An 18,909-nucleotide genomic window follows, 5' to 3' on the forward strand; every position below is an offset into this window, starting at 1 on the left:
GTCAAATTAATACAAATCGTTAAGAGATAAACCAGTGCTTTCTTTTGGATGTAGTATAATTTGTCTTTACACATTCCTGATTTAAGCACAAACATGAATCAGGTGACGCATGACAATTATAAAGGAGCTTCAGCCAAAATATTCTTCACCTCTCCATCTGTCTTTCTCCCACCCCATGCATACCATATTCTGGCTAAAATGTGCATGCAAGTAGCTCTCTAGTTTGTGCTATTCATCAGCTCACTACTACGTCTATAACAACCGTCCAAGATAAACATTCAAATCAATTCCACAAATGGAACTGCATAGCTACCACTTGACAATTCTCTCAAAGGGATGGTCAGAATTAAAAATCTGTAGTACATAAAAAATTGCAGGCGCAATATATACTCCAAAAAGCCGCAGTGCACTGAATTAAGATAGCATTCGCAATCAATGAAGAAATACTAAGCAAACTATAAACATTCCCTGGTTTAAAAAAACTTCTTTATCAGGAGTTTATTGAATTTCTCATTCGCAAAAGGAGGCGTCGCATCAACTGGGAAAACGGGTCTGCATGGTAGAACAGTGGTTAGCACTGTTGCTTCACAGCGCCAGGGACCTGGGTTCGATTCCAGGCTTTGGTCGCTGTCTGTGCGGAGTCTGCATGCTCTCCCGTGTCTGCGTGAGTTTCCTCCGGGTGCTCTGGTTTCCTCCCACAAGTCCCGAAAGACGTGCTTGTTAGGTGATTTGGACATTCTGAATGCTCCCTCAGTGTACGCGAACTGGCACCGTAGTGTGGCGACTAGGGGCTTTTCACTGTAACTTTATTGCAGTGTTTATGTAAGCCTACTTGTGACACTAATAAAGATTATTATAAATAACTGCAACCGCACCAAATACAAATGATTAACACAAACAAATCAGAGGTCTTTTAAAGATCTGCATATAGCATTGGCCTGCAAGTAGAGATGGATTTTAATTCGTTTCTGGCATCATGAGTTCAATAATCACTTTAATCATAAAGGCACTAAAAACCATCTTGTGAACATTCCATGCTGGGTAACAACTGTGTCCAAATGGTTTTATTTAAAAAATATGTTTTTAAAATACCTGTGTCACACTGGTGTCCCCTGAAAAAAGAGCCTTATAAGCAGAGGCCGCCACAGACAGGGCTCCCTTCACCAGCTCACCAGCAATGCCACTATGGTGTCTACAAAGAAATTTTGAAAATTAGAACACAGCATTCAGTTTGGAAAAGCGATTCTGATTAGTCCTGCTAATTAAGTTCAAGATGGGGTAATTTTAAAAAAGCAACGCTGAAGTATCGAAAAAACACACTTGGATTCTCCTCTCCCAAGTTTTTGTTCATCTCTCCTGGAGGCAGAATCCTGGCAGATATAACAGAATCACTAAAGTGCAGAAGGAGGCCATTCGGCCCAGAGTATCTACATCAACTCTCCGAATGAGCAACTCAGTGACATTCTCCCGCCTTCTCCCCAAAAGCCCCACATATGCTTTCTTGACTTTGATTATCTGTTCCTTTACACTGGCAGAATTCTCGGTTTCTGCTGGCAGCGGTTGCAAGGTGGACTCTCAATGGAGAACCCCGTCCCTTTGCTTTCTTCCTATCAACTGTCTAGCTCCCTGATGATTTTGAATACCTCTATTAAATCTCTTTTCTCCAAGAAAAACTGTCCCAACTTCTTCAATTTCTTTTCCAAACTGAAATTCCTCATTCCTGGAATAATTTTTGTGAACCTTTCCTGCACCTCCAATACATGAATATCTTTTCTAAAGTGCAGCATCCAAAACTGGAAAGAATATCCCAGCTAAGGGGGTCTTATCCAAGTTCAACATAACGACCATGTTCTTGAATTCTGTGTTCCTTTAAAGAAAGCTGAGGATACTGTGTGCTTTATTAAACGCCCTCAATCTGCCTGCCACCTTCATTAACTTATGTACACATCCACCCAGTTCACTCTGCTCCTGCACCCTCTTCAGAACTGGACCTGCCATTTTATATTGTCACTCCATGTTCTTCCGACTAAATCAATTCATATTTCTCTGCATTGAACTCCATCAACCATTTTTTTGCCCATCCCACCAGCTTGTCTATGTGCTTTTGAAGTTCTATACTATCCTCCTCATAGTTCACAATGCTCCCAAGTTTTGTATCATGAACTTGTCCCTGTACACCAAGACCTGGGTCATTAATATATATCAGGAAAAGCACGGATACGGACTCCTGGGGAACCCCACTCCAGCATGAAAAAAGGCCCATTAACCACTACAGTTTCTTATTACTTAGGCAATTTTGTATCCATGCTGCTGCTTTCCCTTTTATTCCATGGGCCATAACTTTGCTCACAAGTCTGTTGTGCAGCACTGTATCAAATGTCTTTTGGAAGTTCATCTATACAGCATTACCCTCATCAACCTGCTGTTACTAGTATGGCAGGGGGGTGGGTACCGGAGCAATAGGTCAGAAGGTGAAAAGATTGAGGGAAGAACTAGGAAATAGGGCCACTACGGCTCTGAGGATAAAAATTGGCAAGTCATGTTGCAGCTGTATAGAACCTTAGTTAGGCCACACTTGGAGTAGTGTTCAGTTCTGGTCACCACACTACCAGAAGGATGTGGAGGCTTTAGAGAGTGTGCAGAAGAGATTTACCAGGATGTTGCCTGGTATGGAGGGCATTAGCTATGGGGAGAGGTTGAATAAACTCAGTTTGTTCTCACTGGAATGAAGGATGTTGAGGGGCGATCTGATGGAGGTCTACAAAATTATGAGGGGCATAGACAGAGCGAATAGTCAGAGACTTGTTCCCAGGGTAGAGGGGTCAATTACTAGGGGACATCGGTTTAAGGTGTGAGGGGCAAGGTTTAGAGTAGATGTACGAGGTAAGTTTTTTTGCACAGAGGGTAGTGGGTGCCTGGAACTCGCTGCCGGAAGAGGTGGTGGAAGTAGGGACGATAGTGACATTTAAGGGTCATCTTGACAAATACATGAATAGGATGGGCACAGAGGGATACGGACCACGGAAGTTTAGTTTAGACGGGCAGTATGGTCGGCGCAGGCTCGTAGGGCCGAAGGGCCTGTTCCTGTGCTGTACTTTTCTTTGTTCTTTGTACCTCTTTAAACATGTCCAGCAAGTTAGTTATACACAATTTTCCCTTCAGAAATCCATGCTGGTTTTTCTTAATTCTTTTTTAAAAAGATTTTAAACTACCCAATTATCTTTTCCAATTAAGGGGCAATTTAACGTGACCAGTCCACCTAGCCTGCACATCTTTGGGTTGTGGGGGCGAAACCCATGCAAACACGGGGAGAATATGCAAACTCCACACGGACAGTGACCCAGAGCCGGGATCGAACCTGGGATCACGACGCCGTGAGGCAGCAATGCTAACCACTGCGCCGCCGTGCTGCCGTTTTTTTTTCCATTACCCTGCATTTGGAAATGTGACTATTAATTTTGCCCTGAATTATTGTTTCTGGAAGATTTCCTCCCATCGAAGTTAAACTGACTGACTGTAGTTGCTGGACTAAATCTTTTTTTGAACAAGTGTGTAACATTTGCAGCTTTCCAGTCCTCTGGCACCACCCTTGAGTCTAAGGCACACTGAAAAGCTATAGCCAGTGCCTCCACAGTTTCCCCACTCACATCCTTCAGTACTCTTGGATGCATCTCATCTGTTCCAGGTGCCTTACTGACTCTTCAAGTACAGACAGCCTATCCATCATCTCTTCATTAACAATTTAAAATCCTTCGAGTAACTCAATTTCCTCCTCTTTCACCATGGCCTGGATGGCATCTTTTTCCTTGTAAGAGAGATATGTCTGCCTCCATGCACAAATCCACCTTTTGATTCCTAATCGGCCCTACTTCTCCTTTTATCACCCTTTTCCTACTTAAATGCTGTAAAGGCGCAACAGTCCCACAGGCTCCACTATATTTTTGCTTTCCAGTGTGTTGTTCCCAAACGGCCATTTCACATACGAGGCCAGACGATGAATGTTGGGAAGACTGTTCAGCAACAGAAGCATCATAACTGAACCCAATCCTGCCGTCTCTAGTCAACACAGGGACTTCTGGAAGGTAACCAGGAACTATGGCTGATTTGACCCCTGATATGGAGAGATTATTGCTCCAGCTACCTCAGCTCAATTGAGCAACGGAAGAAAGGGTTGCCAATTTTGTCTTCTATTTGTCTTTAAAGCAGATAAATAATTTGTATTCATATGGTGGATCTTACATGCCCAAGATGTCCCAAAAGACTTCATAGGTCATAATATTTCATTAATTTGGAAATGTAGTTACTTATATATGAAAATGCAGCAGCCAGTTTCAACACACAGCAATGACATAAATGAGCAGATATTCAGTTTAGTGGCATTGGTTAGTGAACTCACCTGCTGTTCTTCATAACGTGGTTTTGGACCTTTTATATTCATGCGAGGCGACGGGTAGAGTTTCACATGAACATTTTGTTTGAAAGGTGACATCTCTGCGTGGAGTAATATGTCAGCCTAAATTTTGTGCTTAAACTATTGGATTGGAACGTTATGCCTACCATCTTCTTGCTCAAAAGTGAGAAACAATTGAGCCAAGGCTAATACTGAGTATTTCTGCTGGTTTGCATAATGGAACTTGTATAGAGGTTATCACCAAAACTACAACATTTGGCTAGGTAAAATACATACGTATACTTCCATCTTGAACGTTTTCAGTTCTACCAAAACAAGCAGCTACTCGTATATTACAAAAGCATATTTTGAATAGAAAGTTTGCATAGTAAATGGTGCATCACCTTAAATGTGGGCACTGTCTAGTATTTATGGTGTTCGGTGGTTCTGCACAATCTATCTCCAAATGTGTAGACACTGAAAACAAATAGTACAGCAATTAAGTCATCATGAGTAAAGGCAATAAAAGGTTTATGACTGGAAAATGAAAAAATGTTTTCTCCATTGCAACATCAGAAAATCTCACATATGTTGGGAGCTTTAACTAATCATGCATTTGTTACAAACAGCAGCTGACAGCTGCATCCCAATTGTACAATCAATCCAGACAGCTGGTGAAAGAGAACAGCAAGCACACTACACATCGTCGCTCCAAGTGCATTTTCGGAACCCATGTACACTGATCCACGAAAATCATGATTAGCCAGCATTTGAGTGCTAAACCTACAGATGTCTCTGTTATAGAAGCTCAAATTTTGTAATCAGCAATAAGAAACAAAATCAGATCAAACTATCAAAGAGGTGTGCCTTATTAACACCGCACTCACTTAGTCCATCCTTTCATCCCTTGATCAAAATAATCCCTTTTGTTTATAATGAGGTTTCCACGATTCATGCTTTTTCTTTCAATCCAAATCAATTTGAATAATTATCTTTAAACTTGCAGCACGAACTAAAAACTCCACTGCAGTAGAACAACTATTCTCTAACTGAAAACTGGAATCAAAGAAACTGAAAGAGCCATTGGCGTAAAGCATGATGAAAAGATACAGCAATAAAGTAACTGAAAAAATATTTTTAAATGGTGATATATTTATTACCATTGTTTTCTTGACGAACAGGTGATCTAACTGTAGGATTCTCGACATTAGCCATTTCCGAGGCATCAGAATGAATGTCGTGTGAATTTAGAGTTGAGCCACCACTCCTTTAACAACAGACCAGGAAAATAAATTAAAATTTTACTGCCCATGAGTGACTTTAATATATCACTGTGCCAAATTATAAACTCAGGACAAACACCTTTCCCCCCCCCCGCAACATTATCCTAAGGATGTGGAGAAAACCAGGCAAGGCTGGGGTTTGAAGATCTTCCACAGGTCTTCACGATGAGCCCTCATTTAAATAAAGAAATGCAAACTCAATTGACATCCATTTGTTTCTTCTAACCTCTTGCATGCCGAGATTACTGGATTGGGTACCTTGGGAACATTATTCGTATATGGGTTTCCACGTATGGAGGTTATTTGAATTATGTGAACACAATATAATCTGACCGATTTTATCTCCTATCCGCATTGCCACAATTAGCCATTTGATATCAATAAGAACGAGAACACTCAAATGTGTTTGTTTCTAACCCAGGAGTATGAAGAACAATTGGACAATTCAACACTGACTGGATTTATGGGGGAAACTTCCTTTATTCAGAGACGGGGGCTGCATTCTCCGCCCCGCCATGCCACATTTCTGTTTCAGCACGCCGGCGGGATGCTCCGTTACACCGGCTGGTCAATGGGGTTTCCCAATGTGGGACAGTCCCACGCCATCGGGAAATTCCCAGGCTGCCGGCAAAACGGAGCATCCCGCCGGCGGAGAATCCAGCCCAGGATGTTTAGTTTAAGCCATTAGGGCGCCAATAAAGGCTTTATGAATGGTTGTTCTGAAACACTTTGGTAATCATTGAAATCATGTGTATTGAGACTTCAATGAATTTCAAAACTGAGTTTGCAAAAACATCATAAGCACAGAAGATCAAACAATAGTATTTGATGTGGAGATGGAATGCTATCAACTTATACATTTAAGTAATCATTAATATAATTTACAGAATAGTTATTTTGAACCAAAAGTGCAGAGCATGGGCTACTGAATAATATTACCTTTGGTGATGCAAAGGAGCAAAGAGCACCTCTGGTTTAAGGGGCTCCATATCCAGTGTCTGAGATGTACACAACATATCATTAATGTTTTGCAACTGAGGCCTGCTTTCATCAACTACATTTTCACTCTCAGTGACCTCTGCATCTGATACCACTTCTATCTCATCCTCCATTTCTTCAGGTTGGGAAAAAGATGAACTGCACACAGATTCTCCCAATGGACGACTAGTATCAAAACACTCGGGTAGGATGATAATGTAGTCCTCTGAACAGTCTGAAGACACTTGACTTTGTATTTCATATTTTTCTTCTTCAAAGTTTATACTGGAACTATCAGACACATCAGTTTCAAGATTATCTGCAAGTCAGAAGCAAACAAGAGTTCATTTATCAAAAATGTCAATTTTATCATCAATTTCAATTCCACTTAATAATGAATCTCAAAAAGGGAAACAGAGGGGAAGAATAAATGGGTCATTTTTGGAGTTGCAGTCGGTGACTAGTGAGGTGCTGCTGTGATAAGTGCTTTAGATGAAGGAACCAAAGGTAATATTTCCAAGTTTGCCGAGGCTGGTTTAGCACAGGGGCTAAACAGCTGACTTGTAAAACGGTTCAATTCCCGTACCGGCCTCCCCGAACAGGTGCCGGAATGTGGCAACTAGGGGCTTTTCACAGTAACTTCATTGAAGCCTACTTGTGACAATAAGCAATTATTATTATTATTATTATTATTATTATTATTAAGAGTGGCATGTATGAAATTCAAGGATTTATTCCTGATTCTCCACAAAATACTGGTGATATATTTGGTTTTACTTAACAGTTTTGGTCATTGCGCTTGCAAAAGACAGTTAAAAAGATAATAAGAATGACATTAAATACATCAGAACTCAACTGCAACCGTATGATTTTTGAAATAAAGATGTTAGTGTGATATTTTCTATTAGTTGCCATATTTTTCTGACAGAGACTGGGGAGGTGGTGGTACTGGACTAATCCAGAGACCCAAGGGAATGCTCTGGGGACCCGGATTCAAATCCCACCACGGCACTTGGTGAAATTTGAATTCAATAAAATCTAGAATTGTGGGTTTGGAGTCACGTGTCGACCATGAAACCATTGCCGATCGTCGTAAAAACTCATGTGATTCACTAAATGTCCTTTCGGGAACAAAATCTGCCATCCTTACCCAGTCTGGCCGACACGTGGCTCCAGACCCACAACAATGTGGTTGACTCTTAAAACGCTCTCTGATATGGCCTAGCAAGACATTGAATTCAAGGGCAATTAAGGGGATGGTTAACAAATGCTGCCCAGCAAGAAATGCCCATATCCCATGACTGAATTTAAAAAACCTCTTTTGCCTTGCCCTTTAGAAAGTGTAATTGTTTAACTTAATTTTTAAACTTCCTAATATTTATTCTGAGGATTTTCCACAATAAATATGTAGAGTCTCTTACTGCAGTAATAGTTGAATTAAATGGAATAGTTGCAAAAAAACAGGTGGAAAAAGCTGTATAAATAATAATTTTAAAATAAATTATAAGTAAGTGAGAAATTGCATATTCGGCACTTCCAGTCAAGGGAAACTGTTAATTTTAAATCTTAAGATTGATAAGTGTCTGTATTGAGGGGTTAAGGGGTATGGGACAAAGAGTTAGGAGACTGATCAGCTATGGCCTTGTTGAATGGTGGCGGAACATGCTCGAGAGGCTAAGTGACCTACTCCTGCCCCTTTGTTGAGTTACCTTTCCCTTGCAGCTCCTCATCTTCTGTGCAAGGCTTCTCGGTCTGTCTAGAAGCAGGAGCTGTGGTCACAATGGTTCTACCAGGTTTTCCTTCTTTGATGCCAACATCAGAGCAACTAGTTTCTTGTAAACCTTGGGCGATGCCTGTTAAAATAAAACATATATGATTAACAGCTTGGCTAAAGGACATAAGGATAATTTATATGCATCGTTGGGGGTGAATAAGTTATCAAAGTACTTTATTCCCTTTTTAGTGTACCTCTATTACCAGAGCAACAAACAAAATCAGAACGCAATGATGGTATTAGCTGCAATTTTGACTTTTTTTAATTATTGAAGGGTTATGTATTTATGAAGTTGAGGACTATTTATGTCATATGGAGGCACAGTTCTAAACTTTCCAACGTCAACCCAAACACATCCCATTATTGATTGTATTTTAATTTGCCCTTTTTGTCAAAAACTCAAACAAAATTCTAGTAAATTCAAAGAGCTGAATATTATTCATCCTCCACTATTATTGGAAACAACTGCTCTCCATTTTTATATTTCAAATGCCACATTGTATTCACTAATTAGATAAATGATTAAGTATACATTGAGATAATTCAATACTGTATGGAACAAGAGTTTACTCTGGAAATAAAAATTGCTAATTTAATGTAAAATATAATGGGCGGTACAGTAGCACAGTGGTTAGCACTGTTGTGTCACGGCGGCAGAGTCCCAGGTTCGATTCCCAGCTTGGGTCACTGTCTGTGGGGAGTCTGCATGTTCTTCCTGTGTCAGCGTGGGTTTCCTCCGGGTGCCTCGCACAAGTCCCAAAAGATGTACTGCTAGGTAAATTGGACATTCTGAATTCTCCCTCATTGTACCCGAACAGGCGCTGGATAGTGGCAACTAGGGGATTTTCACAGTAACTTCATTGCAGTGTTAATGTAATCTCATTTGTGACACTAATAAAGATTGTTATTACTGTAAAAAATGGTTTTTAAAAATTACAAATATGTCAAAAAAAATAACATGTACAACTGCAAAAAGACCTTAGTTGAACTTCAGTGTACACAGTAAGAGTGCTGAAATGGTCAAATCTGGGGCGGGGTTCTCTGTCGGCCGACGCCAAAATTGAGAAACGCGATTGGGCAAAGAATCGGCTCTGGTGCCAAATTCGCAGTGGCCACCAATTTCACACCAAGTTGAAATTCTCCGTTGCCTCGACAGTGGCGTCAATGCGTTGCAGAACGCAAATACAGTGAACACCCTTTGCATATCATTAGCGGGCCCAGCCCCGTATTCACCTGGCCTACGATGGCCTGAATTCCCATGGCGAAGATCACGTGTGCTTTTAAAAACCGTGAAACTGGTGTCGCGGCTGACGAGGGAAAGAGAGGAGGTAGGACATGGAGAGGCGCAATCGCGTACTTATGGTCCTGATACTAGCCAGGATGGCTGACAGGGGAATAGGCCATGCGGCCGGGTTGAGCACTACCCCACCCCCCCCACCCTGCACGAGGCTGGCATGTGCCCAGGCATGGACCACAATTGCTGCAGTTTGCAAGGCAGACATCTTGCTGCGTATCCCACTGACCACCCACCTTGGCCACTGGTTTTGCAATGATACCAGCCGTCTGGGTTATCTCTCTTTCTTCTCTTCCCCCGCACCTCCCACCGGGTATCACACAGCCATCTTAAGGGCAACATCCACACTAGCCCCAAGGGAGTGCTGGACAGGGCCATGCAGTGTACCACTGGAAAGGGTGGCACCAGCCGAATGTACCCCTGGCAGCAGGGACAGGCGCCTAGGTCAGAAACCCCACGATACCGGGCACTGACGGGGCCAGGGGTGTGGGGATGGGGGAGGAGGCGGGACTGGGGCACACAATGCCAACCGGGGTCACCGGGTATGCCGTTGGACCTGGTTGGGCATGGGGATACACACCATGCTAACATGTCGGCCTTTCACCCCCTGCAGACAACGGATGTTGGAATTCAACCAGCAATGCTGGCCTTCCTGCAAATCGCCTCAGCGCTGGGGGATGCATTGTGGCTGTACAAGCTGGAGTTGCTCGAGGTGGAGGAGGAAGCTGTATCAGTGGATGAGCATGCAGCAGTAGAGCCTGCCCCAGAGGAACAGGAGGCAGCCACCCAGGATGGCGAGCCAGCCGCCCAACAGGCCGAGGATGAGGAGGTGCAAAGGAGGCACCACATGAGGCCTTTTATGGATCAGCAGCACCCATCATTCGAGGACCTGCCGGGCCGGGGATGCCATCAAAGACTCCAGCTGAGTAGGGAGACAGTGCAACGTATCTGCCAGATCATGGTGCACCTGGCACTGCGGGGGAATGGAGGACACCTGCTCGCAGTGGCCGTAAGGTGAGTCGCATTGAACTTGACTGCCACGGGGTCCTTCCAGGTGCCGAATCGGGACCTGCCTGGGATCTTATAGCTCCATGCCTGGTCAACACAATACATCCGTTGCATCGATCTGGACCAAGCCCACCAGGATTCCCAGACAGCGGGGAGCGCTTCCATTGCTGACATGTCCCGGGTCCAGGGGTGCTCACGGGATGCATGTCCCCCTACAATCACCTGCAGATGACAGACCGTCTACACAAACCAAAAGGGTTTCCACTCGATGAACGTGCAGTTGATGTGTGACCATCAGCTGCGCATCTTGCCTGACGTACTCGAAGATTCCTGATATGTTTGACACCCACCCCCCCCACCCAGGGCGTTGGCTCCTGAGGCGACAGGGGTTATCCACTGCGGTAGTGGTTGATGGCGCCTATCTGGAGGCCACATACCGATGCAGAGACCCCAACGACACCCATGCAACGACAAGGGGCGTGATCGAACAGTGTTTGGCATCCTGAAGATGCAGTGAACTGGGCCGCTCTGGAGGGGCCCTCCAGTATGATGCTGAGAGGGTTACCTGCATTGTGGCAGCCTGCAGCATGGAGGCCGCACAACGTGCGCGCCAGGGCCAACGCGCACGGGACACTCCGATCACCTCCAGGCTCACCAACCATACGTGTATGTGGGGGGGGTCAGAAAGAAGACCAGCCCACCAACAATGTCCGTCCATCTGCCCCCCTCCATCCCCCTCTCTGGCCCGCCCAGACCAGCCCACCCCTCAGACCCATCTGACAGAGCACTGAGGCAGGTTGTAACAGTGTTAACAGGTGTTTAATGTGCACAAACATATACAGATATGTGCCCCAGCCCCTGTAACTAAACTGTGCACTGCTTCTGTGCCAATTTAACTGGTGTGTAATTTTCTGGCCTTATGGGCCCAAACGCTACATCTAGGTGGATCCCCAGATGGTACATCAGGAGTGAAGACAGCCTGCTGTGATTCCCGCCCTGTGACCTGGTTCTGCTTGCTGCCAACCAGGTGCCCCAGGGACAGGAGGAGGGGGAGGGGGGTGAAAGAGGAGTGCAAAGTGCTGCGGTGTCCTAGCACCTCTCCTACAGGTGTAACAGCACGGACCCCATCACCTCCTCCATCCTCGGGGTTCCCAATGGCTCCCGGGCTACTCCATGGGACAGAGGTGCAAGCGGAGCTATCCTGAGGCTCTTCTGCCACCTGGCGCTGCCAGTCCTGGAGGCCCGCTCTGGTCTAGATCAGGGTCTGCATGCTAGCGACCATGGAGCACAGAGAGTGGACCATCGCCATCTATGACGCACGACATCACTCTGTGACTGTGCCACCACCTTCTGAGTCTGTGTCTCATCAGCCAGTGACTGCGCTATTTCCCTCTGGGGTTAGGCAACCTCCCTCTTTGCACCACGTCGACCAGCGCCTGGGCAATGCCGCCCACATTTACAGCCATGGCCTGCTGTGACAGGGCCATGTTCAGGAGCGCTGCTGCAATATCCGAGTGACTGTAGCACATGGCTGCCTACGAGATGGCAGCCCTGTCCTGGGCCGAGGCCAGCGCCTGCACAGAATGCCACAGGCCTTGGACATGCCAATCCACAGCCAAACCCTCGCCTCTCAATGCCTCCAACGCAGACGTCACCCACAGGGTATTGGCCTGGGTGGCAAGCATGGCCAGCACCACCTCCTATTCCCGCACGCGGTTGGACTCCTCCAACTGCACCAGCAGGTTCTGGATGCTTGCCGACAACCCTCCTGTTCCTGCACGCGGTTGGACTCTTCCAACTGCAGCTGTAGGTTCTGGATGCTCGCCGACGACCCTTCATGCAGTCCCTGGCTCTGCGACTGCATCTCCACTATAGATGGTGCTGTCCATTCCAGAAGCCCTAAATCCTATGGACAGCAGCTAGGCTCTGGGATCTGCCCACTCTCCGACAATCCACCTCCTCAGGAGGTCCTACCTCCACCTTATGCGCTGGAACAGCTGTGTGCTGCACACCAGAGGGTGTTCCAGGAGCCTCTTCACTCAAGTGCCCAACCGAGGTGAATGTCTCTGGGATGGTGGAGTGTGGATCCTCACTGTCTTCAGGTGATGTCCCGGAGGACTGGTATGGAAGGCCAATGTTGTTCCTTTGTTTAAGAAGGGTAGCAAGGATAATCCAGGGAACTACAGGCCAGTGAGCCTTACGTCAGTGGTAGGGAAATTACTGGAGAGAATTCTTCGAGGCAGCATCTACTCCCAGTTGGAAGCAAATGAACGTATTAGTTAGAGGCAGCATGGTTTTGTGATGGGGCGGTCGTGTCTCACTAACTTGATAAGAGTTTTTTGAGGAGGTCACTAAGATGATTGATGCAGGTAGGGCAGTAGATGTTGTCTATATGGACTTCAGTAAGGCCTTTGACAAGGTCCTTCATGGTAGACTGGTACAAAAGGTGAAGTCACACGGAATCAGAGGTGAGCTGGCAAGGTGGATACAGAACTGGCTAGGGTCATAGAAGGCAGAGAGTAGCAATGGAAGGATGCTTTTCTAACTGGAGGGCTGTGACTAGTGGTGTTCCGCAGGGATCAGTGCCGGGATCTTTGCTGTTTGTAGTTTATATAAATGATTTGGAGGAAAATGTAACTGGTCTGATTGGTAAGCTTGCAGACGACACAAAGGTTGGTGGAATTGCGAATAGCGATGAGGACTGTCAAGAGGATACAGCAGGATTTAGATCGTTTGGAGACTTGGGCATAGAGCTGGCAGATGGAGTTTAATCTGGACAAATGTGAGGTAATGCATTTTGGAAGGTCTAATGCAGGTAGGGAATATACAGTGAATGGTAGAACCCTCAAGAGTATTGAAAGTCAGAGAGATCTAGTTATACAAGTCCACAGGTCACTGAAAGGGGCAACACAGGTGGAGAAGGTAGTCAAGAAGGCATACGGCATGCTTGCCTTCATTGGCCGGGGCATTGAGTATAAGAATTGGCAAGTCATGTTGCAGCTGTATAGAACCTTAGTTAGGCCACACTTGGAGTATAGTGTTCAATTCTGGTCGCCACACTACCAGAATGAGGTGGGGGCTTAAGAGAGGGTGCAGAAGAGATTTACCAGGATTTTGCCTGGTATGGAAGGCATTAGCTATGAGAGGTTGAATAAACTCGGTTTGTTCTCATTGGAAATACAGAGGTTGAGGGGTGACCTGATAGAGGTCTACAAGATTATGAGGGGCATATACAGAGTAGATAGTCAGAGGCTTTTTCCCAGGGTAATAGAGGGGTCAATTACTAGGGGGCATAGGTTTAAGGTGCAAAGGGCAAGGTTTAGAGGAGATGTACGAGGCAACTTTTTTTATTTTTTTAACAGAGGGTAGTGGGTGCCTGGAACTCACTGCCGGTGGAGGTGGTGGAAGCAGGGACGAGTGACATTTAAGGGGCATCTGGACAAATACATGAATAGGATGGGAATAGAGGGATATGGACCCAGAAAGTGTAGAAGATTTTAGTTTAGACGGGCAGCATGGTCGGCATGGGCTTGGAGGCCGAAGGGCCTGTTCCTGTGCTGTACTTTTCTTTGTTCTTTGTGTTGGGGACAGCCGTGACAGGAAATCTGTGTCACCCCCGCATTCGAGCTCAAGGGGGTCTTGGGCCTCGCGTTGCGGGCTGCTGTCCGTGCTGCTCTTCTCATCGCTGCTCGGCACATGGGTGGGGTCGGTGGCTGTGGCACTGGCTGTGGGTGGGGACACCAGATGGACACCCCCCATCACCAGCAGGTCCTTCAAGACACAAGAACAGATGCATGACGAGACCGTGAGCCGGAGGGTGGGGAATTGTTGACTTGGGGAACCGCAACTCAGTGCAGTCTCGCTTCCTCGCCCGCGGCCGACCTCCACCCCAGTGACTTCCTTTCCACTGGGCCGCGACCACATCTAGGGCCCTAGGACCGTCAGCCACGGTCAGGGGCTGCAGATCCGGCAGCTCCCCGTCACTATTCTCTCGCTCCCAACAGTTATGGGCGGCCTTCTTCTGGTGGGGGGAGGGAGCAGAACAGAAAATGACAGTAATACAGTCCAACACATGCAGCTCAGGGAGTGGGTAGCTGGTGGTCTCAGTGGCTAGGGCATCCAGCCAATGGGGCCAGCATGTGGTGCAGGGTGGGGATTCGGATGCCCTCCGGATTGTGAGTGGGTTATGGGGTGTGTGGGACAGGGGTTAGTGCTAGGGGTGCTGCCTCCTCACCCTGACAGCACGGAGGGGGTCACGCAGTTTTTTACGGCACTGCAGGCCGTTCTGGACGGTGCTGCTGATGGCACTGGCCACCTCTGCCACCTGTGCCTAGCCACGGCGAACGGGGTCAGTTGGCAGCCTCCATAGCGGGCCAAGGTACAGGTTTGCCTGCCTTTCCTCCACCACGTCCAGGAGGGTCTCCAGCTTGGCATCTGTGAAGTGTGATGTAGCTCTTGCTGCCATCTTGTTGGCTGGGATGGTGTGTGGGGAGTGCAGTGTGTATATACGGCTGCAGCTTGTCAACCACCTGAGTATCAATCGCGAAACCGGTAAATCCTGCATCGTTTCTCATGGGAAGTGATTGTGTTCCACGTGGCGCCGGTGCTAGCCCCTTGACAGTCGCTGAATCGGTCCAGGTGCGGTGCCAGTTTTGCTGTCTCGGAAATCCACGAATCCTGCCCTGGCGTGAACACGCAAGTCTGAGGAATGGAGAATCCCGCTGCTGATCTTTAATTTAATTTAATTATTTCAATAGGTTTAAATTACAGGAAATATTTTATTTTAAAAGCAAATATTATAAAGTTAATCAAACAACTCTATTGGAAAACATCAGATGCCAGAATGGATCACTGAACAAGAAGCAATTTTTATTTTAAGCCATTTTCCATTTGAGAAGTAACAGTTTTGATGTCAAACACACAACTATTACTTAGCAATACATGGAACTGCTTGCAGACAGCTAAACTCATAGGATAGTAGCCTCTTCCATGCAGGGTAAATCTAGGAATTCTACGTTCAGATCTTCAAAGTCACAACTGTTCATATTTGCCACACAAAATTCAGAATGCTAATATAGCACTCAAGTCAATATTGGTTAGTCTCTTTCATCCCCTACAAATGCTTACTGTCTGCTTTACCCCTGCGGCGTGGCAGCAAATCAGGTGCCTCATCTAACGCTAAAGAACGAATAACTGTCTCACAGACAAATTGAGTTCCGCTGATGTCCTCCTCGCCCTCATCAAAATAAGGATGACCTGCTGGCTGCTCCACTAGCGTCACATCTGGAAGGAGAGATAAGATGATCAAAAATACAATATGAATTGCCAAATTCCATTTTTAAAATTTAAAACTGGGTTGCTATCTGGTTACTGAGGTGGAATACTCACAAGTACAACTTTCAATATTATTTTCATACTTCAAAACAGCAATTATCAACTACAAAGCCTCCTCTATTTTTCAAACCACTGAAGTGATACTCCAATGTTCACTGATAGCTAGATGGGCAGTATTACTACACACAGGTATTCACGACTGCGGTATCACACATTATTAAATTTATTTGAACCTGTTTTGGGGATGTGGATGGAGCATATATTGTTCATCGTGAACTGCCCCGAGGGCAGTAAGAATCAATCACTGAGTGTGGGTTAGAGGGACATCTACAGATGATGAATTTCTTTTCATGAAGGCATTCAGTGATTTTTAAAAAAATATCACAATTTTCAGCATTTCCTGGTCATTTTATTCTGCTGCTGACCCACAAAAGATGTATTGAATTCAATTGCACAACATATTTGTTTCAATTCTCTGCTTAGTTAATTTGCTTTGAAGACTGCAGTTAAGAATAAGATGCAAAATCACCCACTAGTTCCAAGCCTTTTGATAGGCACAGACAGCAAACTGAAGTTAAAATAACAAACACTTCACTTGTAATTTAAAATTCCATATCGTAAAATAAATCATTGATGACTGGATTAAGACAGAAGTTCAAATAAAGATAAACATACACATATTTAAAAAAATATGTTGGGGGGATTTTCCGACTGTTCTCACCAGCGGGATATTCCGGTCCTGCCGATGGCGAACCCCCTCCATGGGTTTCCCGGCGACGGGGATGGACTCAATGAGAAATCCCATTGGGGGTGGGGAGAGAGAGAGAAGATACCCAATGCTGGATAATGGCAGGTCACCTTGCACCGCCAAAATCCCCCCCCCCCCCCCGACTGAATTTTTCATAATGGTGAAATTTGATATTCTCCAAATATAGGATTACGTTTTCATGGCCAATGAGGTGTTCAGCAGTAATTGTGAATTGCAGACATAATTAAAAACTCAGTTACATCTCACTGAAATAATTTGCATCATTTTCAAGGTTATTTTGAAGTGAGCATGAGAGTTGGAAGTTCTTGCTAGTCCATAAACTTTTCATTGATTGAATCCTGGGGTTGGGGGGGGGGGGGGGGGGGGGGGTGGATATGCAGTGACCTCAACTGCACAGCACAGCAGAGGCATGCAAGAAGCAGAGAATCACTGATAGCAAATTCTGAATTTCCATGTTCTTGCCTGAAGTTAGGGTCAGTTTCAACAGAGAAAGGAATGTGAATGCTGACACCTCATTACCACCACAACAGTCTGGGCCTAAATCTTGAAAATTAAAAACCTAATTTTTAGTAATTTTATTTATTGCAAACCTATTTTAGCATATGAGATACCATCTTCTGATGGTTAGCAACTGGAAGAGAAAATGTCACAAGACAAGTACAAGAAATTCAGGGGAAATAATAAATGCACAGCTGGAAATTCATGGATGAAAAAGATAATCAATTAGAACTAGAAATAATGTTGAAGTCAGCCAATGTAATGTGGAAAAAAAATCAGTCAAACTTAGAAATAAGATGCTCAGGACTATGCTACTTCACCACTTGGTGGAATTTAACCGCTTGATGATTCAAGAAAGAGAAGGCAGCCTCTAGCGCAAGGTGGATTCAGTGCCAATGGAGGTTATGTCCAGATTACAAAAAGTTGAGTAACTACTGCAAAATTCAGTTGGTCAAATCCAAGTCTATACGTTCTAATAAAAAACAAACCATTTTCTTACCAAACCTCGACTTGAAAATAGCTTCATTTTCCTCTTCAATCTGACCTAGGCCTGGTCTCTCTATTAGCGGGCCATCATGGGGCAAAGGTGACATGCATGGAGTCATGTCTTAGAAATAAAAGCAGAATTTTAAATTTTAAAATTGTAATGCGAAAAATGATCACAATTTCATGAAAATTATTTTCAAAAGTAACACAAGATGTGCACCATACAGCTTCTTTAAATACTTTAAATGGAATAAAAGGGTAAAAATTCTAGTTCCATAATTACAGAAACTCTACGGCACAGAAATAGGCCACTCAGCCTAACAAGCCTATACCGATATCTATGTTTCACATTAATCATTCCCCAGTCTACTTCCTACCATTCTATTCACATGTTCCTTTCCCATGTACAAATCTAGCTTTTCCTGAAATGCATTTTCTATTGAAATCTCAATAGCAAGTTTCACATCCCAGCCACAACCGGTGTAAAACAGTTTCTCCTGAGTTCCTTGTTTGAATTATTACTTACTATCTGATATTTATAATCCCTAGTTTTGGATTCCCCACATACAAAACCTTCTCTTTACATCTACCCTATCAAACCCATTGATAATTTTAAATACTTCTGGTAGGCCTTCTATTTTCTAGGAGAAAAGGCCTATGCTCGTTCAGTATTGCCTGGTAGTTACAAAGTGAATTCTGGCATCCATCTTGTAAATATTTTTCTTGTATTTTCACCACCCACCACTTAACCAAGGTTCATACAATTTTAACAATTTCCCGCTTTTCAATTCTATTTTTCTAGAATAGGTTTAAACTTCCAGTGGGTAACTAGTCCTCTGGGAAGAGGGCTGGTTAATCTGCGTGGCCATCACAAATTGTTCTTTATTAATGTCAGTTTTTAAACTAGATCTCTGTATTTTGATAACTAGAAAATACCCGAATTAGAAACCAGTCAGAATCATAACTTATAGCCCAAATTACTTTAATGCTTTAGATAAAAAGAGAATTATGCACAATTGATTTAATTTACTTGTATCTTGTTTTTGTTTGAGAAAAGGTGTAAATTTAGCTTCAAAAATGATAACAGCAGAAACC

At 44.6% G+C, this 18,909-nt stretch overlaps 1 protein-coding gene across 4 annotated transcripts in view; it reads right to left on the minus strand.

The window, feature by feature from the left end:
• Window positions 1–18,909, minus strand: part of nbr1a (NBR1 autophagy cargo receptor a) — a 73,438-nt gene that overhangs the window by 12,719 nt on the left and 41,810 nt on the right. For 3 of the 4 annotated variants that reach the window (XM_072487272.1, XM_072487273.1, XM_072487270.1), the window contains 7 exons: window positions 17,828–17,935; window positions 15,855–16,010; window positions 8,361–8,504; window positions 6,613–6,970; window positions 5,551–5,657; window positions 4,795–4,867; window positions 1,093–1,192 (listed from right to left, as the gene is read on the minus strand). In XM_072487272.1, coding sequence (XP_072343373.1) covers window positions 1,093–1,192; window positions 4,795–4,867; window positions 5,551–5,657; window positions 6,613–6,970; window positions 8,361–8,504; window positions 15,855–16,010; window positions 17,828–17,935 — 1,046 coding nt within the window. The remainder of the gene's footprint in view (window positions 1–1,092; window positions 1,193–4,794; window positions 4,868–5,550; window positions 5,658–6,612; window positions 6,971–8,360; window positions 8,505–15,854; window positions 16,011–17,827; window positions 17,936–18,909) is intronic. The other variant, XM_072487271.1, reaches the window with a different exon arrangement.

The sequence above is a fragment of the Scyliorhinus torazame genome, chromosome 21 (assembly GCF_047496885.1).
Source record: "Scyliorhinus torazame isolate Kashiwa2021f chromosome 21, sScyTor2.1, whole genome shotgun sequence".
NCBI classification, from domain to species: domain Eukaryota; kingdom Metazoa; phylum Chordata; class Chondrichthyes; order Carcharhiniformes; family Scyliorhinidae; genus Scyliorhinus; species Scyliorhinus torazame.